At 48.6% G+C, this 22,487-nt stretch overlaps 1 protein-coding gene across 1 annotated transcript; it reads right to left on the bottom strand.

Moving 5' to 3' along the window:
- Positions 1-1,789: 1,789 nt before the first annotated feature.
- NPC1L1 (NPC1 like intracellular cholesterol transporter 1) lies at positions 1,790-20,507 on the bottom strand (the record flags this gene model as incomplete). The annotated part of the gene is made up of 19 exons (XM_080919447.1): positions 1,790-1,947; positions 4,701-4,863; positions 4,944-5,057; positions 5,139-5,370; positions 5,618-5,768; positions 7,807-7,862; positions 8,033-8,159; positions 9,215-9,342; positions 9,522-9,712; positions 12,392-12,481; positions 12,693-12,830; positions 13,400-13,527; positions 13,681-13,795; positions 14,318-14,500; positions 14,972-15,100; positions 15,336-15,508; positions 15,851-15,951; positions 18,062-19,590; positions 20,457-20,507. The coding sequence occupies 19 exons, from the start codon at positions 20,505-20,507 to the stop codon at positions 1,790-1,792; spliced, it is 3,957 nt and encodes a 1,318-aa protein (XP_080775573.1).
- Between the last annotated feature and the right edge of the window lie 1,980 nt (positions 20,508-22,487).

The raw sequence follows: 22,487 nt of genomic DNA on the forward strand, positions 1-22,487 counted from the left end.
AGCCAGCCCCAATAAATATTGTCCTTAAAAGACTTGCCTCGGGTCAAGGTGTCTGTTCACAGCAGTAAAACTAAGACATTTTTCAAAACATATTTATTAAGCAGTCTGTGCTTCACAAATAAGGTATCTTCTCTGTCTCTGTTGCAACCAGTACCCTAGATTCGGGTTGGGCAGCTCTGAAGCCAATGAATGGACTGTGCTCTAGGCACAAGACCCATGCCAAAAAACCTGCCCAGCCCAGAAGCTACCTTCAGACAGACACACAGCTGACCACAATAGGCTTAATAGTTGTGGAAACCGGAGGCCAAACCGAACACCATTTTCCAGATGAGTCAACGACTCCCAGAGTTCTGTGAGTCCTCCTCAAGCCAGAAAGAACAGTGGGGGCCCTTTTCTTTCCCTGTTCTCTTAAAATGTCACAGCCCAGGGAAAGGGTCACAGTCTGTGGTGAATGTTAAGAGACACGCTGACATGGAATGGAGGTTTTTTTGTTTGTTTGTTTGTTTTGTTGTTTGTTTTTTTATGTGCTCAGGGGCACTGGTAAGCAAAGGCCGTGGAAGTGGTAACGTGTTAGGAACAAGGTTAGGGGTTCTCTTTTGCTCTCTGTCCTTTTCAGTACCGAGGACTGCACATGACGTAGCATTATGCACACGAGACTGACACGCTGCTGCTCCACCACTGAGCTACAACCCCATCCTAGAGCTGAGATTTATATTAATGTTTTGTTACATTTTGGGGGACAGGAGGTGCCACTGCATGGATGTGGAAGTAAGAGGAGCCCTTTGCAGAGTCGGTTCTCTCCTTCCATCAAGTGAGTTCCAGGGGTCAAACTCAGGTCATCAGGCTTGATACCAATCACTTTTTACCCCCTGGGCCATCTCACTGGCTCTGGAGATGTTTTTTAAGTCATTTTCAGATTTATTTTTTTGTATTGTGTGTGTGAGTGTCTTGCCTGCACATACATATGTGCACCACATGCATGCCTGGTGTCTGTAAACCTCAGAGGGTGTCCAATTTCCTGGAACTGGAGTTGGAGATGGTTGTGAACCACCATGTGGGTGCTGGGAACTGAACCCGGGTTCTCTCTAAGAGCAACAAGTGTTACTTAACTGCTGTGCCATCTCTCCAGCCCCTGGAAATAGTTTTGATAAGGGGAGGAAATGCTGGTTGAGAGATACAAACTGTGACTGAGCCTGAGACACGCATGTCCTCAGCAACTCCTAGATCCTTGGCAAGAAGGAAGATTGTAAAAGTTGGGCCCTGCTCATCCTCCCAGCCCCACGTTCCCAGAAATAAGACTCAGACTCAAAATATATTTATAAATACCTTGGCCATATAGCTAGGCTCTTCTCCAGCTAGAATCAGAACTTAAGGTAATCCGTTTCATCTACATTCTGCCACATGACTGATGACCTGTGCTTAGGTACCACTGTCACATTTCCCCTAGGTGAACCTCCTACCTGGCTTTATCCCAGAACCCTCTCTTCTTCTGGATGCTCCACACCCTATTTCCTGCCTAAACCATAGGCCATTGCCTCTTTAATTGACATGTGACGTATCTCATACAATACTTGAGACATTCTCTCTACAGAGGAGGTAATCTGACCAAGGCCTTAGGGACCTATGAGAGCAAAGTGGCCTGTGTCAATGCTTCTGGTTGCCTCATGGCAGGAATGCCAGCCATTTTTTTCTGGAACAACCTCCCCCAGGCCTTGAGGACAGCCAGAGGGAAGATCCTTGTGACCCCTCATCAGCAGGAACCATGGAGCCTGGACAAGCTCCTACTCCGTTAGAACTTTTGGTTACTTTTGGATGCTTCATGGCTAAATTCTGTAGTAAAGCCATAGTTAACATAGTCATTGGTGTTTGCCTCAGCAGGGCCCGAGGCCATTGCTGCTTCGGTGGCTAGTTTCTCCTCCAGTACCAGAGCTTGGTTAACATCTGGCCCTGTGGAAGAGAAAGCAGAACATACACTTATGATCAGAGAGGCATGCAGATGACTCAGGCATCACACCCAGAAATGCAAATCTAGATGGAGCTGGGATCTGCCCTTGGCCGCACCTCTTTGCTCTTGCCTCACCCTGCCAACAGCCATTTCAGCTGTCATTTCCACCAGCCTGCCTCAGCAGGCATGCTTTCTCAAGAAGATCCCTGACGCTTACTCTCTCCCTTTGTTCCTGAGACAATCTGGCACTGACACCATGGGCAACCCTCCTCTAAAAAGCATACCTTGTATTATAAGTACAAACCCAAGGCACAGGGCAGCCAGGGGTAGGGGCTCTATACTCTCCACGTGCCTTTCCAGCTCTGCCTGCGTATCCCTAGTTCCAGGGTATTCTTGACTGCACCTTCAGCACTGGGAATGGGAGGTTTGCAAGGTACTTGGGACTCTCCTCTCCATATAAGTCTAGAAACTTCCAGCCTGTGGCTCTGAGGTTCTGTCCTTACAACATCTCCCAGGATTGTCCCCTTCTGTCCCCAATATAAACATTCTTCTCCCCAAAGATAGCCAGTGAGTTCCTATAGATGACTCTAAATGTCACCACCACCATCATGACCATCAGACTCTGTGGAGAGTATTAACAACTGATATCAATAATCAACATTTCCAGGTTTACTCTAAGGAAATATTGGATGACAAGGTCAAAGATTCAGCCACAAGGTCAGTCACTGCAGTGCTAGCAACAGAAACAGTGTATACCATCAGAAATAATGTATAGCATCAGAAATAGTCTAATGGTCAGCAGTTGTAGACTGCTTAGACAGTGGAGGAAGTGATGTGGATAAAGGAAACACTTCTTCCTAGGGCACTTGGTGGGTTAAGCACCGTGGAGCACCATTAAAAATCTACTAAAATCATTATTAGTTCTAATAAGCTCTTTAGATTATATTGTAAGCACTTCTTCTGATGTTCATGTCTCTGAAAATAAGCAAAGATGCTGCAGGATGGGGCGATCTGCTTTCCTACCAGCTGTGGGACCCTCCCTTGCTATTCTGTCTGCCTTGAAGAACTATCAGCCAGACAACCCTTACGCCGGCATCCGCTGTAGGGTGAACACTCCCCCTGGTGGTGTAACCGGAAAACTGTTGTAAGTGATGCTGAGAGGCAAAACTTTGATTGGCCTAATCCAGGACAAAATTGGTGCCAAGAGAAAAACTGTGATTAGTCCAAAACATAGCCTTGATGACAACAGTTGATGCTAAGGGGCAAGACTGTGATTCCAAACATATAAACTATGATTGGCCAAAACACACCTTCTCTTACTATGTAAGCAAGAGGCTTAGGGTCTACTCAGACAATCTCATGGGCCATTCCTTGGTGTTAGAGCATTAGGCCTCTTGGGTAATAACCCTCTTGAGAGATCTTTTCTTATTTCCTTTTAGCAGTGTGGGCTGCTGGCAACAGGATGAAGGAGGCAGCACAGATAGAGAACACTGTGCTGGTGGCACCAACAGCTGAGCAGTCAGTAGGCCAAGCTGAGGTAGTGACAAAGAGCAGGCTTGAGAGCAGCCAGGGCAGGAAGTGACAGGTGGAAGGAGATGACAAAAGGGGGCAGAAAACTAAGGCTCTAAGAAGCTACAGAAGAGAAGCTATAAGCTTAGAGTGCCCACAGAGTCAAGTCTTGAGGGCCAAAGTTGTCAAGAGCCTGGACAGAGAAGGTTAGCACTGGAGGTTACAAGGCCAAGGGTTCTTGTACCCAAGACCTACACAGGGTTGTAAAGGATGTAACTTGATGTTACTCCTATCTGCCTTCTGCCTCTGCTGCTCCTTCCAAACACTGAGGGGAACGAAATGCCAAAGACCAGCATTTGTAATAAATAGGGCAGTATTTTCAAGCTACAAGTTATTACCCATCAATGGATCTTTAGATGAAACTTGTAGACCAACACCAGACTTTTCCAGTCAATGAAAGGACAGAACCAGTAATATTGGAATACTGTATGTGTTAAGAGCAAGTACTATTTCTGTAAGCTATTTGTTCTGGTTACATATGTTTGTGTGGCCACACGCACCAATTCTCGGTGTAAAATACATTTCTGTGCTGAGGTGTGACTCAGTGGTACAGCCTTGCCTAGCATGTGAAATGTTCTGGGTTCCATCTCCAGAAAAGTGTGTGTCTGTCTCTCTGTGTATGTCCTTTTGTGTATGTGTCAGTATGTGTCTGTGTGTCTATGTATATCTGTGATTATGTGTTTGTGTATGCGAATATGTGTTTGTGTGTATGAGTGTGTCTTTGTGTGTGTCTGTGTGTGAGTGTTTATATGTGAGTATGAGCGTGTGTGTGTATCTATATGTCTGTTCATATGAGATGTGAGTGCATGTATATGTGTGTGTCTGTGTTTGTGTCAGTGTGTATGTGTGTGTGTGTGTATCTGTGTGTATTATGTGTCTGTGTATGTGAATATGTACATGTGTATCTGTGTGTGTGTCTGTGTATATACATGTGTGTCTATTTGTGTGTGTCTGTACATGCACAAAAGTCTAACATAAAAGTGCAATAGACCACACAGTGTTTAAGACACAATCAATTCACCAAGAAAGATGCTTGCTACATATTACATGCAAAACAAAAGTTTCCAAAGTAGAATATGTGATAAAAATCTTGGCCTGAATTCCCTGAGTTTTCCAAGGGAGCAGGCACCATTCTGGTCAATAGTCATAGTTGTGACATCTTGACTGGGTGAGCATGGGTACTCACCTAGATAGCTGAGGACAACAGGCAGGAAGACCAGGCCATGCAGCAGACCCAGCAAGGTGATCAGGAGGTTAAGGCGGAAGAAGAAAATCTGTATAAGCTGGGCTTGGGCAAAGCCCAAGATGAGGATGCCTGGGAAGTTGGTCATGGCCACTCCAGCAAACACCTGACGGGGTCATAGCCAGGAGTCAGGGAGGACATAAAGGCTCAGGTGGAGCACAGGGTGATCCACCCCTCCCCACTCACCGCACTGCCCATGAAGATAGTAGCATCTTTGGCCCTCTCCAGCCTTGTAGGCTTGGTGCTTACAGCAAAGGACCGGGTGATGTGGGAAACAAACTCCACAGACATACCCACTGCCTACAGGCAAGAGAAAGGAACTTCAGGCAACAAGAGAGAAGATGGGGGGTTTATACTGCCAAGGCCCATTCTGTAGGTTACCGTGACAAGGTTGATGAGGGACACAGCATTGTAGCTGATACCCCACACAGCCATGAGGCCAAAGGTATCCACGAGGATCATAATGATGGAGAGCAGGTTGAGTATGCCTGAGCGCATGTCCAGGCCCAGTAGGAGGTAACAGACGACAAAGGTGGGCACAAAGCAGAGAGCAAGGGTGAAGATTCCCTCAGGGAGAACCGTCAGGTATTGCTGGTAGAACACGTTGGAGATCCTGCCAGAGATTAGGGTGTGGTCAAAGAACCAATCCTTTTTTCAAGTGGGAAGGGCATCCCATCTCAGAAGGAAAACATGAGACTTGATGGCCAGTGTAAGAAACGGATAGGCCCCAAGCTACCCCAGGAGACAGCTGAGACAAAGCTGGATCTCATCCCTCAAGATCACTCAAAGCCTACAGCCCCCCAACATCTCTTGTGTGGATGTTTCCTCCCACATCCCTGGCTCAGCCCCCTGGTTCTCACGTGTAAGGGAAGACCTCAAACTTTGGATCTGTCCCAGGCACCTTCCGTAGTTCAGCTGTGATGTTGGCTGCTAGCAACCGGGATGCCCGGAGAGCCTCTGTAAAGTCCTGGGAGTTCCTTAAGGGCTTGTGGTAGGCCATGAACTGGGAGGCTGAAAGTCAAAGGTCAGTGAGACATTAACACAGATGTGATCACCTTGGGCTCAGTACTTGAAATTCCTGATCAATTCTCTACAAGAGACCTGCATTTCCTTGTTTATTTTTAACATGGGAGTGTTTTGCCTGCATGTATGTCTGCGCATCACATGTATTCCTGGTGCCCACGGAGGCCAGAAGAGGGCATGGGATCTCCTATACCTGTAGTTAAAGACAGTTATGATCTGCCACACAGGTGCTGGGGATCCGATCTGAGTCCTCTGGAAGAGCAGTCAGTGCCTTGGACCTCTGAGCCATCTCTCCGGCCCCAAGGACTGCATTCACACTTTGCATCAATATCCCCAAACTATACTCACTTCTGTTACTGAGACCAAGGCCTGACTCTGATAGATGAAGAAGCCTGAAAGATCATCCCTCATGTATCACATGCAATCCCAGCGGCCAGCAGAGGTAGGAAAATCACTTCAAGTTCAAGGCCGGCATAGGCTAGAGAGTGCGATACTATCTCAAAAGCAAAACAAAAACTAAAATATCTCCCAGTGAAACCAAATCCTTCTATGTGTGCTTTCAAAATATGCACTGGGTTTTAAACAAAAACTTAGCCTGGGTTTTTGTGGGAGTGTGGTGCTTCATATCTGTGGTCCCTGTACTTGGGGAGGCAGGAAATTCAGGAGTTCAGTATTACCTAGAAAATTCTAGACCAGTATGGGCCACATGAGACTCTGTCTCAAAAAAAATTTTTTTTTCAGTTTGCCTATTCCTGTAGGAACAGACAAAAAAGGAAGACAAGTAAACAGAAATGACCAAATTTATTGAAATTGTGACTTTGGAATCCTGCCTGTAAGTACAGTAAACAACACTTTCAAATTGTGTTTAGTGGTGTTGTGTTCAAAAAAGAAATGAGGGCCAGGCACACACAGGGAAAACAAAAACAGATGAGAAACAGTCTTCAATGCACAATCTTAAGGTACTAGGTTCCTATAGGGCCTGATACCAGACCTCTGGGCACCTGATGGTCATTCACACCCAGAAGGATGGCCATCCTCACCCAGAGATATGTTCTGGCACAACTCAGGCAAGGTGTAGGCATGTCTAGCAATCTTCTGACGGTGTTGATACTGTTGGAAGAGAGGGGAGCTCTCATTTTGAAAAGTGCTACTGTAAGATATTTAGGGCCATGATGGATGCAGACCTGCCCTGGGCCAGGATGGGGCAGAGCTGTCTCCTCCCTCCAAAAAGACCAACCCACTCCTCTGTCAATCATAATCCCCAATCCCTTTGACCACATGGGTTCTGCATGCCTTTGTTGCCTAGAAAGGAGGACCAGTGTGAAGAGGGTCACCTTCTTGGAAGATAGGAACTTCATAGAAGAGTTAGCTTGGAGAGTGGACCAGGTTGCTACAGTCAGCTTGCAGCTAGTGATGCCAACTCTGAGTTGGTTCAGTAAAAAAAGAAAAGAATTCATCCAAAGCTCCCCCATTTACCACCCAGGCCCACCTCCATCTCCATGCCAGCTCAGGGTCCTCATAGTGGTGTGCACAATTCTAACTACAGCTGGCTCCCTCTGTGCAGATGGCCGCTGGTTCTGCTGCCTGCTGTGTTAAGCTTCTCCCCACCTGCTGGGCGTCATCCCCCTAGTTACTGTTGAAGGCTCTTGGGATTCCAGTACACGGAGGCATCCTACCTCATTTAGCCAGCAGCTGCTGCTGACGTCTCCGTATGATACACACAAGATTTGTGAATATGTGCTGAAGTGGGCGGCTCTCAATAGTGACGTCAGCTGTTACAAAGGCTGCCACGCATTTCACAGTGGCAATGGACTTGGGGGGAAACAATGGGTGAAGTCTCAGCTCATGGAGTTGAAAAGGAGAACCCTTGCTTATAGGCCATGGACAGGTATACACCTACCCACATACCCAGTCACAACAGAAACACACACACACACACACATCAGTCACATATACAGGTGTTCTTGGAAGACTATAAAACAGCTTGCTAACTTGAGATCTTCTCCCCAAACCATACCATACTTACCTATAACCTGGCCATCTGAGCTCAAGTTCACAGAGGTTCTATATGCTGCTAGACCACTGCAAAGAAGAGGCCAGAATAGAGGCTTAGAGGGGATGAGACCTTGTCCTGTCAGCCCACCCACTGTACCCTAGGAAGGGCTTAGCTAGACACTCCTTCCCCTGTGTCTACCATCTCTGGGACCCACAAGTCTCCCCTGACTCCAGCAGAAGCCACCCTCAGAACCTACCCTTTGGGACATCTGATGTTGGGCGGATCATTCAGGAACCAGGGCAGGTACTTATAAAACTGTTCTGCTGTGGGCCTCACAGGACCCTGAGTGCGGTTCATGCAGGTTTTGAAACAGTTGAGGGAAGCTGCAGAGAGGGGGACACTGGCCAGTGACACACCAGACAAGGCAGCTCCTGTTCTGACTCCCACTCTGTGTCCCAATCTAAAGTCCCTAGTTCTGAGGGGTTTGCAACTCCCACTCCCAGTTGTAGAAGCTGAGTCCCTCTTAGCCCCCAAGGCTGGTAAGGAGGAAAAGTTAGGTGGAGAAATGGAATCTCCCACACTTGCACCAGTAGATTGTCCTGAAGCTGTTTGTATTTTAATGTTAATTCCACTTCCCCAAGAAGAGTAGCCTAGTCTGGAGGTAACCTTTCCATTTTAATTAGTAAAATAAAGGAAAGCCAGTGACTGGGTGGGGCAAAGGAAAGAGGAGAGTTCTGAGGAGATCGGAGGACAGATGGTGGCAACATGGAGTTTCCCAAGGACCAGCTAGACCCAGGTGGGATTAATTGGCGTTAAATAGCTATGAACATTAAGGATTTTATAGGTCTAATATCTCATATAGAAGGGTAGTTTGTATCTTTGTCTATTTGATGTAATCTTGTTGTGTAGAGGGTTTGTGGATTGAGAGTTGAATATATAAGCCTGTATGAAAAGCTATCGGGCTGTAGAGTTGTGTTTGTGGGATTTTGGGGTAGAGAAACACCCCGGGACAGAGGCAGAAAACAGGTGGTAGAAAACCGCCAGGGAAGGGAGTTGCGCAGACAAGTTGGGCCGTGGTGGCGGGTCGGACCAGATGCCAGAGGTGCACACGGCTCCATAATAAAAATCGGGCCTGAGGAGTGAGACCTCAGGGCCATTAAAGATATAAACCATTTAAAATTTTTAATATTTACTACAACATGCACCTCCATATGCAGGACCATAGCTCCACTCCCAACTCCATAGTCCACTGCCCACAACCAACATATTCTGCAAACAAAGCTATAATGCTCCAGGGGACACGTGTTAGTATGGACATCTATGCCCCAAACTGCCTGGACCCTGTGGGTTCGGTGGGAGACTGAGAGCCTTTCTTTTCTCCTGCCTCAGTTTCCCTAAGCTGTAATGGGCAGTGAGCCCCTCGTGGCCCCAAACTTACTATCCGTTGAGGGACAGAACTCATCCTTATGGGGGCCACGGACATAAAGGCGGCAGCAGGAGGAGGATGGGGTCAGCCAGTCGATGAAGTCATCTACCCAGGAGGATGCAGCAATAGCCACATAAGACCTGAGGCCAGACAATGGAGAGGAGGAGGTGGAGTCAATCAGTCTGCTGCCGACTCCTTCCTGAGCCTTGCACTGGAGTCTCCTCTGGCTTTGTTAGCTGCAGAGGTGAAAATGAAGGAAGAGAGGAGAGAGAAAGCAGAGAAGAAGCAAGCCAGGGTGTTGGGGAGACCAACCACTTACTCGTCGGGGAATTCACTGGCATACTGGATTTTCTGGGCTAGGGAGAAGCTCTCACAGCCTGCACTAGAGCAGATGGCATTCATGCCTGCCTCGCTGGAGAAGTTGTAGCCTGAGGTGGTGACGAAGTACACTGGAGGCCCCACTTCAAGGTATCGGTTCAGGTAGACGAAGTAGTCTATCAGGTACGAGTCCTGCGAAAGAAGAGGATCTGTGAGTCAAGGAAATATTCATAACGCGCTTGCTCCAGGTCAGACAGTGTACACGCTCAGAAGTACATGCAAATGTACCTACTGCGGTAAACAGAAATGTACGCACACAAGGTCGATGCTCAGAAGTACACTCACGATACACTCAGACACACATGCTAGAAGCACATGTAGAGAAGCTTACTCAGAGACAGGCAGAGTCCATGCCTGCAGGCTGAGGCACACAGAGCACTGTATACTTGGAGGAACATGCCCTGATACGGACATAAAAGGACACACCAAGATACACACAGAGAGGCCCCAGGAGACACCAAGCAGGCCCACAGCTGCATTCGTAAGAATTTCAGAAAGAGAAGAAAAATGAAAGAAACTCGATGGGTTATTTGAAGAAACAACGGCCAAAAGGCCCCCAAATTGGTGAAAGAAAGGCATGAATAGAAACCTTAAAGGAACTCTGGGGAGGTCTAAAAGGACAAAATCAAACAAACCTCGCCCAAGGCACATTGTCATTACAACTGTCAAAAGCCAACCTCAGAGAGCTCTAGGGACAATGCAAGAAAAGTGACTTGTCACAAGGAAGGTTATGATGCAGTGGCTTCCACCTTTCCTATCAGCCACCTTGGAGACTGCGGTTCATTCAAAGTACCAAAGGGAAGAAAGAACCTCTTTTGCAGCAAAACTGTCCTTTGAGAAGAGGGCCTGGGGTGTAGCTCGGTCGGAAGAGCTCATGTTTAGCATGTGGGAAGCCAGTGGTGCAGGCCTAGTGTGGTGGTACACCTTCTGCCCAGGGCTTGAGAGGCAGAACCAGGCAATGTCTGTGAGTTCAAGGCCAGTCTGATCTACATGTTAGTACATAATGGGGCAGGGCTCATAATGTGTACTACATTGTGAGACCCTGTCTCAAAAAATAAATAAATAAATAAAACGCAGAGGAGGATATGGTTCTTAGAAGAAACTAAAGAAAAAAACAAACAGAAACATTTAGTATGTCCACTTAGATGACTATTGTTAAGGCATCAGTATTATCAAAGCAAAGCCATCTGCGGATTCAGTGCGGTCCCTGCATAAATACCAAGGACTGTTTTTGAGGAAATCTAAAAATGTCAAGCTAAAATTCAAATGTAATCTCACAAGAACTCAAATAACCCAAGAGAAATTGACAAAGGACAAATTTGCAAGCCGCACACTTCCCGGTTTGGAACGTGGCTACTGCAAACAGGGCCGTGCTGACACGGGGGCAGGCATGGAGATCAGTGGAGGCAGGAGTCACACATACTGCTTGAGTGACCTTCGGCCAACACCATGTGATGAGGAAAGCTTTACTTTTTAGTGTGGTCCTGGGAGAGCTGCGTGGAATTAGAATTTGGCCACTTTCATGACACTGTATATAAAGATCAACTCAAAGTGGGGCCGTGGCACACGCCTTTAATCCCAGCACTTACAGGCAAGGTAGATCTCTGAGTTCAAGGTCAGCCTGGCCTACACAGTGAGTCTCGGGGCAGCCAGGGCTACACAGAGAAACCCTGTCTCCAAAAACAAATGAACAAACCTCAAACGAATCAAAGACTTAAACAGAAGTTCTAAAGCCATAAAAAACCCTTAATAGAAACAGGACAAACTTAATAACTTTGGATTTATCAATTATTTCTTCAATATGACATCAAGTTCAGACAATAAAAAGGATCAATGGATATTTTAACATGTTTCACATGCCAAGGCACACCGCCACTAGAATGAAAGAGCAGCCCATAGAAAAAGAAAAACACTTCATAATCAGGTCTCTGAGAAGACACCAATCTCCAGAATCCATAGGGAACCCTCCAGACTCAGCAACAACAAAAAGCCAATTCGAACGGTGACCAAAGGGGGCTGGAGAGATGGCTCAGCGGTTAAGAGCACTGACTGCTCTTCCAGAGGTCAGAACAAGAGGACAGTAGCATTCTAGACCAGCCCGGACTACATACCGGACCAGCCTGGGCTGGTAAGACCCAGACTCAACATAAGCAAAACAGTACAAAAGAACCCACCAGTACAGATAGTAGTACTTCATCCCCTGAACCACAACTTTTGTTTTTGTATTAAAATAGAAGAGAGACAAGGGGTGTGACTTTATGACTAACTGGTTAACAAACAAGAGATCCCAGATTTGATCCCCAACACCAAAAATTAAAAGCACAGAAAAATAACAAATGCTGAGGCTGGAGAGTTGGCTCAACAGAGTACCCAGGTTCGACTCCCAGCACCCACAGGGTGGCTCACAGCCATCTGTAACTCCAGTCCCAGGGGAATGTGACACCCTCTTTTTGACCTCTGCAGGCACCAGGCACCCACAAGGCACATGCAGACAAAACACGCATACAGATAAAGTAGTAAGTCCAAACACAGCTATTAGTGAGAAACTCACAGCCAGAAGTGGCAGTGCCTCTGTGTGGATGGCCACATGGATAGGGCTGCACCTCAGAGTGGCCTGAGCCAGCACTCAGCCCTCGCACGTTACAAACATGGATGCGGTTGCTCTCTCAGGGTCCATTAAGAGCAACTCTGCATGCCAAGCCTCGTATTATGTCCCTCCCTCAAGCTCCACCGCCATCACCACTCCACCTGCTGGGCACTGCTGTCCCTCCTAGGTCTCTGGACAAAGGGCTGCGAAGAGGTCAGGCTCACCTTGGGCAGAGCCAGCTCCTGGTCCAGCCCCACGCTGATGTTGCACATTAAGTAGAGATTTGCTCCAAACAGGACCAGAAACAGCAGCAGCTGAGGGAGAAACTGGCACATGAGAACCTCTCCCCAAACAGCCTTCATCTTCCCTCAAACTTGAATGGCTTTGTTGGGCATCCTGGGAAACATCCTAGAGTTGGACAGACTCAAGCTCTAGCTCCATGTATCCGCTCTGGGCCTGGACAGCCTCCCATCATTCTCCTCCCGGTCTCTCTCCCAAAGTGGAACAGCTCTCCAGCCCACGTACCACAACAGGGCGGGTGAATCTGTGCAGCAGGAAGGGAGCGTATATCTTGCGGAAAAATCGGAGTAAAAGGCCTTCTTTTTGTTTAGGTGGGGGCAGCTTCCGGGATGAAAAGCAGCATAAGACGTCGGGGCGAGAAGCCTAGAGAATGACAGACCCTCAAGACTGGTCCAAGGCAGACCGCAGGATCCGCCTCCTCCGAGGAAATCCTGGAGATTCTCTTAGGAGTGCTCTATCTGTATGTACACCTGCATGCCAGAAGGGGGCATCAGATCCCAGTATTGATGGTGAACTACCTTGTGGTTGCTGGGAATTGAACTCAGGAACTCTGGAAGAGCAGCCAGTGCTTTTAACCGCTGAGCCATCTCTCCAGTCCCCATTGCAGTTTTTGTTGCTTTTACTTCTTGTCTTAATCAAATACTGAATTTTACAGCATCAAAAAATTCCTGTTAACTTTTTTTTGTTTTTTTTTAAACTTTCTATTTATAATTTATTTTATAAATGTACACACTTTTAGGGAACTTAGTGCTGCTGCCACAAATAACTAAAAAGAAATTCTCTTTCTACGAGAAGTTGGTGAACACAGAACCCCAAACATTCTCAGAATTATGTCCCTGCCTCCCACCCAATTCTCCTGGCTACCTCATCTTCCAGAGAGTGTGGAGACACTGGCAGGGTAAGTCCCTTGGTCCTGGCCCAGTTGTCTTTACCTCCTGCCTCTTGCTATCCAGGGATAGCAGGGCCACAAAGGCGGTCATCTGGAGCAGGAAGTCGAAAATGATTGCTAAGCCAGAGGTCAAGGCAAAGGTCCTCACAGCTGGCATGGAGGTCAGGGCCCCTGTTGAGAGCACATTCTGGATCATTCTCATCATACCAGATGCCAGCACAGACAGCCTAAAGCAGGGGACATCCACTGCCTTCTGAAAGCCTGTGTCCCCTCTTAGAATGACCTAGCAGAGCTGATCCTGGGTGGAGGACAACCCTTGCTCACCTAGAAAGAAGCAGATGGCCTCTGAGAGGCTGCACAGCAACATGCTGGGGGCCACAGTGCCCAGGGTACGGCCAATATGAGCCTCTCGCTGTTCCCCAGGCTTCCTAGGCAGCCTCTGCAAAGAGACAAAGTATACAGGGTGGGTGTGCCAAGGTCACCAAACTGTAAAGGTCGGCAGTGGGTTGGTAAAGGTTAAGAGTCCTGGCCAAAACTGAGGAACTTCCCAACCTTCTGGAGACAGAAGAGCCCACCAGCTCTCAGTTGCACTTTCTGCTTCTGTGTTGTGATTTAAAAAACCTCGTAGTACATTCTAGACATGAAAGGGCCCACGTGTTCATGTCACTCAAAGTGTTTGAAAGCAAAGAGAGACTAAATGGATTCTGGTTTGTGCTTATAGCATGGAATGCCACACTTGGTAGTGTAAAGCAGGACAGAGGCACCTCTGATACATTAAAAAGCTCACTGGATATTGTACGGGTTTAACTGCAAGCAAGTTCAACATGGCTCAATTAGTATAAATGAATGCGTGCCAACTCGGTCTGTTTCCTACATGTATAAGTCTACAAGAATCCCAGCAGCTCTGTGCAGGGATTTGTCTAATGAGGATGTTGGGTATGAAGAACCCCTCCCTTCTTACCTGGTACTCAAGAACTAAGATGAAGATGTTGTCAGCTCCCACAGCCAGCACCAGGAAGGGTACCACTTGGATGATAACCAGAGAGGAGGGGACACCAAGGTAGGAGTAGAAGCCCATGGCTGCCACGACTGCTCCCAGCACAACAGCCACTCCACCTAGGCCCAGAGTAGCCTTGGACTCCACCTACAATTCAATGAGGCTCAGCCCATTGGCTACCAGGGCACCTGCCCAGACCCTCCTTACTCCCCAGGTTGGGCCAGGATCTGGCAGGTTCCCTTGGTGCTCACATGCCACCCACCTCAATAAAGAATCCACATTTAAGTCTCTATGCTAAACCGTCCTCCCAGGGGCAGGACCACAGCACCAAAACATGCAGGTGTGCCTGGCTGCATCTTCCTAAACTTGCATTGCATGCTTTTTTAAATGGTAGCTTTGCATGTGGACAGTGGGAATATGTTGGAATGTTAGAGAGCAGGAAGTAAACCTTGAGCCTTTCAACGCAGAACACATGCAAGAAATGCTACCCTTCATGGGATTCTCTCTGGATGTGTCCAGCTTGCTATTTCCAGGTGCCCTCTCTCGGAAAGCTTTAGAAACCCATCTGGAGATGTCCTAGGCTCTGAGTCGCTCTTGCTGCACCCCTCTTGCTCTCACCGCTACTTGGCTCCATCGGGAGTAGCTGCCCAGGGCCAGGGAGATGTACAGGAAGACGATAATGTAGCTGATGGCAAAGACAGGCAGGTCCTGGATGGTGGTGCGATTAATCTCGTCCTCCAGGGAGCGCTGCAAGCACAGAAGCAGCTCACTGACCACATACTGAGTTTCCTTACTAAGTGGCATCGTGCTCTGGGGATTGACTGCGGAGCCTCTAACACAAGCATCACATCTGGGTGGGCACAGATATTCACTGCCAGGGGCCATTGAGAAACAAGTGGAGCCAGGATGTGGGTTTGACTGGAATCAACCCACACCATTAGGAACTGCAAGCATAGAAGCAGGGTCTCTGCAGGGACCCTACCTCAGCTGAGAACGCGACCTGGAACCTGCCAGCTGTGCTCTTCTGGAAGGATTCCATTTCCTTCAAGAAAGCCTCCTCCCAGAGCTTGGCCTGGGCCATGCGGGGATCATCAGCAGGGTAGTTATTGAGAGAGAAGGTTATGACCAGCGCTTCTGCCTCAGAGAAGTCCGTTCCTGGGAAGAGAAACTCTGAGCCTCCCTCCTATTGAACCGTGTCCACTCCTCTCCTTAGGCTGAAATATTCTCCCACTCCTGTTCCTCTAATACTTCCCCATCCTAATAACAGTTTTATCCAATGTTCATTTCCCTTTGCCCACCAAAGGCACAAAACCAGAGCTCCTGAGCAGCATGGAGAGATGAGGGAAGTCACTGAGGGGAGGTAGAATGCATTGTCTGCAGCCCCCTTAAGACAGACCCCCAGATACTGGAAACATTCATCACCATCTCCCTCCTCCTGCCTATTATCTCTGCGCTAAAATTGTCCCTTCAGTAGCCTCCAGGGCCTACCTCACTTACCTTGGTACCCCCCAACAGCAAGGAAAGGGAAGACAGGGGCTCCGTAGTCAGCTATGCAGCTCAGGGCCAGAGCTGTGCCATCTTTGAACGTGAGAGGGGCACTAGAGGAAAAGCACAAAGAATCATTCCTGGATCCTTTGGCCCCATCCTACCCCAGGCCCTCTGCTCCCTATTGGAGGAGCAGTGACTCCACACTACCAGGCCCAGAGGGTTCTAAATGCCATCTTTCCACAAGGTAGTCTCATATGCCCCCCTAGTTCATTGAATGGGGTATTGGTAGTCTTGGAGACCCCCTGGGAAGGTAATTTCTCCCATGTCCCCTCACAGAGCCAAACCTTCCAGACCTGTCACTATCCCAGTTCTACATGAGCATCATAATTAAATGATGAACCCAGATCTGAGCCATGGCCATCTCCTCAAGGCTGTGAAATCTTCAGTTCCCTCTCCCAGAGCCTGAAACCCACTTAAGTGTTGAGTGACACCTTGGAGCTCAGAGATACATGTCTACAACTACCCAGCCAGTGCCCTTGGACAGGCCTGTGTCCTCCAACTAAACCCTTCCTACAAAGCACACCTCTGTGGAGACAACAGAACAGCGCTTAGCACACATTCTGAGGTCTGAGCAAGTGACCATATTGATCAACAGAGCCATCTAAGAGCTGAATTGCTGTGTGGCCTTAAGCAGTTTGCCATACCACTCTGAGCCTCACCTTTCTAGTCTATGCAGTTAATATAACTGACTCCCCAAGAGTTGGGAGCATCTAAAATGAAAATACATAGTACAATCCGAGTATGATTGCTTAGGCCTGCAGCCACAGCACTCAGGAGGCTGAGGCAAGGGTGTGAATTTGAGGGACACCTTGCATAGGGTGACTCTGTCTAAAAACAAAACAAAAGCAACAACAAAAACCACGCTGTATTTAGCATGGCTGATCCCTGATGCCTCTCAACAAGCCCTCTCTGCTTTTCTATTTGAGGGATAGCTCGGACACTCTAGGAAGCAGTCTGCACTTGAGATTCAGCTGAGGATAGACAACCAGTAGCAGGGAGAGACGGCAAAAGCTGCTGTAATCTGGTGGAACTAAAGACTGAAGCCTGGAACCTGCAGGGTCAAAACTGTTTTCAGAAGAGCACTTGGGTGTGGTTACCTTCTGTAACCCTCAGCTGCTCTAGAGTAGGGACAAGGCCATTAGGGGTACTTCACTCTCCATGTTTTTCTCCAGGAGCCTCCCCCAACCTCTGGCCCTCTTGCTACCCTTCCCTTGCTCTCATGAGCTCACTGGCATCCTCTTTATTCCAGACAACACGGGCAAAGGCAGAACCTTCACTGTGTAAGGTTGTAGACAAAACTGCACTACAATCCATAGCCTGATGTCCGGGACCAGAGACTAACCACAGTCCTGCCTGAGCCCAGATGAACACATTTCTAGCCAATTATGGGGCCTCCAAAGTCCCTACAGATCGTGACACACTGTCCAGAAAACACAAACACTACCTGAGTCATTCATTGATTTGAGATTTAAACTAAGGCTACAACAAGGGCAGAAGAAAGGGCTCAGACGTCACATGGTGTTTCTGCAAAAGACCACAGTTTGGTTCCCAAGACCCACCTGGCTGCTTCTACCCAACTTCAACTCCAGTTCCTAAAAATCTAGCAACTTCTTCTGGCCTCTTCAGCACCATGCACATATATAAGCAGTGCGCATACATACACACAAACAAAACATTCATTCATGTGAAGTTAAAGTAATTCTAAAAATTATTAAGTTGGCACCGCGGCAGGAGCATGACAGAAGGAAAGATCGTATGGATTAGAGCTGGAAAGAGGGTTAGGATGAAAGTCCTACAGAGAGCAGGCATAAGATGGGAGCTCTAAGAAGGGACTCAAGGGCTGGAGAGATGGCTGTGGTTAAGAGCACTGACTGCCCCTCTAGAGGTCCTGAGTTCAATTCCCAGCAACCACATGGTGGCTCACAACCATCTGTAATGGGATCTGATGCCCTCTTCTGGTGTGTCTGATGACATCAATGGTGTGTACATATATAAAAAAATATATAAATTTTTTAAAAAAGAGAAGGGGCTCAAATAGACACACAATGGCCCTGATATATACACATAGGAAGTATCCCTGGCTCTGAAGGATGGAGCTATGTTCTGGTCTGGTTCCTGGGGGCATAGCAACTCCCACCTGTTCTCCTCAGATCTACTCACTTTGCACAGTAAAGGAAATGGTCCTTCCAGTCCACCAGGGAGGTCTGACCATTCAGAGTCTGGTTGGCCGTGAGCTGCAGGAGGGTGCGGTTGTTCTGGAAGTACTGAAGGAGGCTGTTGACACAGCAGTCAGAGAGGCTGGTGTTATATGGCTTGAGAGGGGCATAGCAGATGTCCTGTAGGGATATGTTGCGCTGTTCTTTCTGGGACCACACTTGCAGGTGTCGAAGCCTCTCCTGTAGCTCCAGCACCTCCAGCAGCAAGTCCAGAGACAGGATCCCACTGAAGTTTTTTGGCCCTAGCAGTAGAGAGTCGTACTTGTAGCTGGACCTGTTCTGAGCCGTCACAAAAATCTGGTTGGTTCGGAAGAAGGGACCAAAATGCTCGTCATGGAAATCCTTTTCTTTCCGGGCTTGGCTTTTGGGGGCCGACCACAGTTCTACGGGGTCTGTGGTGAGTTCTATATATCTCAGGCCTACTGACAAGGCTATCACAACCATGAAAGACAGTGCCAAGACAGTGAGTGGCCATGAGGCCACCCTTGTGCCCCAGCTCTGAAAGAACTGGCCAAGGATGGTGTGAGGCGAGGGTCTGTGCTTATGAGGGAGGTTGGGGACTTCCTGGGGACCTGCTGTCTTGTTCTGGTTCCTATTGGAAGCCACTCGGAGATACACAAGGACAACAGAGAGCAACACAAAGACAGCAGTGAAGATGATGATGAGAGCCAGCCAGCCTGGCATTCGACCCATGTAGAAAGAAGGGCGCAAGGGTGGGGGCCGAGAGATCACCGGGCAGGATGCTGCACAGTCCTGGCAGGAACAGGCTGCTGAGTTTTCACCCTGGGACTCGTTGCAGGGTGTGATCTTCCCATTCAGTGGCTGCATCCCTTCTGCCAGGGCCTGCCCAGGCTCCAAGAGATGGAAGGTGATGTCCAGAGGAGCCAGGCCATTCCCTGTGTCCCCTTGGAAGTTGAGCCAGCGCTGAGCATTGCAGAGGGCAGAGCCATACACTCCACACATGCTGCCCACAGCCAGGGAAGCAGCAGCGGGAATGCGCACCTGGCTACAGGACTCATAGGTCTTCTCAGCAAAGCTGCGCTGATAAAAGGCCTCATAGGCCACCACAGCAGGAGGCTGTCCATCGCCCCGCTTAACCACACGGGTGACATTGATGAAGAGGCTCTGGTCAGGGCTGCAGGTGTTATGGCAGTGTAAGTTCACAAAATTGTCAGAGCAGGCCGGGCAGCGTGTGAGCAGGGCCTTGGTGATAGACATGCTGCTATCTAATGCCACCAGCTGCTTGGTAGAGCAACAGGCATAGGTGTTATCGGGGCCATTGTATAGGCGGGGACAGATGCGCTGGAGAAGAGCCAGATGATCACCTGTTACTTTGGGGGCCGGGGTATTAGACAGGCAGGATACATTGGATAGTGATGTGAGGCCTCCAGAGAGCTCTGGGTTCTTCCCACACTCTTCATAAAAGGTGCAGAAGCCAGCTTTGTGAATGGGTGTGTATTGCTCACCCTGGGCCTGCAGAAAGGACCAATAGCTGGTTAGCACAGTCAGGTACTGTCTGGAGAGGGAGAGGCCAGGGAGTATATGGAATGAAGTACAGCAAGTATGGAGTGCTGGGGGAGGCTTGTGGGGGCACATGCTATGCTTAGGGTGCCAACAGAGGGACACTCTCCCAACGGACAGTGACTGGGCTATTCAGAGAAGGAAGTAATCTGGTAGAGTGTGGCTTTCAAGGGTGATGCTTGGGCTGGAGAGATGGCTCAGCAGTTAAGAGCACTGACTGCTCTTCCAGAGGTCCTGAGTTCAATTTCCAGTAAACACATGGTGGCTCACAACCATCTGTAATGGGATCAGATGCCCTCTTCTGGTGCGTCTGAAAACAGCTACAATGTACTCACATAAAATAAATACATCTTAAAAAAAAAAAAAAAAGTCATGCTGCAGGGGAGAGGCAGAGATAGTGACCTCTATTGCTATCAGCTTGAGTCTCTAGGTTGGACTCCACACCAAGGCCAGGTTCCTTGTTCAAGGGCCTGTACACGAGCCCCCCATTCTAAATCCTGCAGTGGCCAATGCTATCATCTGAGAGCAAATAAGGATGGTAACAGAACCTCCTCCTAAACCTAGAATAATTCAGGTGCTGCTCACTGGGACCTACCTCCAGTGCCTGACTTGGTCTCCATTTAACCACAGACAAAGGTTCCCATCCCTTTGTCTCTCTGACCTGCTACCTCTTCAACCCTTACAGCCCCCTCCACCAGCTCTTATCTGTGATCATAGGAAACCGCCCACAGCCACGGGACCCTTCCTCATTTTTGGGTACCCAGATTGCCTTGCCCTAATGGGAGGCACTGGGAAGTAGCCACAAGCAACAGACTCACCGAATGCAGGAGCAGAGCCCAGAGCAGCCATCCCTGCCAGGCAGCTGCCATCCCAGGGTCAGGAAGTGATCAAGGAAAAGCAGGGTCAGGTCTCGGAGACAGCTGGGGAAAGCTGAGGACTGGCCCCCGAATTTGCACATTAAGGCAGCCCCTCCTCCTCTTAGTGACAACCCTCATCTGCCACGTTGGGGCCAATAGGGCTGTACAGTACTGGTTAATAATTTACATCACATCAGATGACACCATTCCATCTCCCCCTTCTTAATTGAACTTCCTAGTGAAGGTGCTGGTGTTCCCACTCATTTCTTAATGCAACTAAAGTCTAATGCGGTGGTTAGAACCAGCTGGGCAAGAGATGCAGAGCTGTCCCTCCACTAGACCAGACACTGGCCTGGCTTTGGCCTTGGAGGCTTAATGTAGCTGCAGAATATCAACATTGTCCTGGACTTGACCTCCAACCTGCAGTCTGACCCGCCACCTCTTGAAACCAACATCAAGAGTAGGCTCAGATTCACCTAGCAACTGAATAGTTGATATTAGTCCCCATAACAGACACTAAGGGAGAGTGATTCCATGACAAAAGTCCTGACAGGGAACAGGACCACAGATTCCTTAGATCCTCTCCACTCCTGCTCTATGTCTTTCTTGATCCCGGCCCTGGCCTAGTCTTCTGAACAACCCTAGTTAGAACCTCTGAGTGGTAAGTCCCACCCAACCTGGGCCCAGGTACATGGTTCACCCTCTGCTTCTTTCCAATAGGAAATTTCCAGTCTTTCCTTGGACCCTTGCTATCACCAAGACGAGCCAGGACCTTTGCCCCTATTGTCAGGGCTGAGCTGCTGATAATTGCTTCAAGGCCACTCATGAGGCTACCTGTTGAGACAGCTGCAGGGAGGGGCTCTTACTGAGCTCCACCAGTATCCCAGGGATGACTCTGGTGGGCTTAGAGGGGAGCAGCCCAAGCTTAGGCAGGGAACAAGAGAGGCTGAGGAGAAGGGCCCAGGACATGCTCTTGTGCAGGGCTAACCCCACACAAGACCTCCTGTTTCCCTTGTTGCTCCCTGGATGCCACCCACTCGTCTTGTCCCAAATGTTCTCATTTGATTCCCGCAGATGCAGACCCTGAGACAAGTACCCTAGGACCAATGAAATGGGTTATTTGGAAGGTGACTTCAGATGACTGCAGGAGGCTGAGCAGGCAAAGAACCATAAGATGTGAGGAAACTGATCAAGATGGGTTCAAAAAATAGCTCCTGTTCCAGAGGCCTCCAGGACATAGGGAAAACCGCCCTAGCGGTTCCCCGCCAGTGGCTGAGGGTGTGGCACTGTCCACACCTGCAAGTCCTTGATTGAGGACACTCCTGAAATTACTGATAGGGATATTGGTGGTGCACACCTTTAATCCCAGCACTCAGGAGGAAGAGGCAGTCAGTTCGAAGCCAACCTGGTCTACAGAGCAAGTTTCAGAATAGCCAGGGTAACAGAGTGAAACCATGTCTCCAATGAAGCCCCGCCTTCTCCATGTCAGTTCTTATGAGTGTTGTCCAGCTGTCCCCAGACCAGACTCCAAAAAGATGGGGTCCAGATCTGTGGTCTGAGCTCTTTTCTGAAGCCCCCAAAAAGCATGAAAAACACAGTTATACTGGGGGTCACCCAGTCTCATTACACTGCCTGTGTGGGGGGGGGTGTCCCTGTGGGCCTCGCCAGGGCACAGTAGTTCAGTCATGAACATGTGACACAGGCATGCACACTTGCTGTTTTTCCCTTGATTTTAACACTCAATCGCCTTCAATCTCTGATCACCATGTTTATTTGAAATTGTCATCCAGGGAGCAGTGGAGGGGTCTACTCTCCCAGTATTGGGGATTGGGCTGATTGTCAAGATTTCCTTTTTCTTTTTTTAAGATTTATTCATTTATTATATATAAGTACACTTTAGCTGTCTTCAGACACACCAGAAGAGGGCACCAGATCCCATTACAGATGGTTGTGAGGCACCATGTGGTTGCTGGGAATTGAACTTAGGACCTC

This window comes from Micromys minutus, assembly GCF_963924665.1.
Source record: "Micromys minutus genome assembly, chromosome: 1".
Classification (NCBI taxonomy): Eukaryota; Metazoa; Chordata; class Mammalia; order Rodentia; family Muridae; genus Micromys; species Micromys minutus.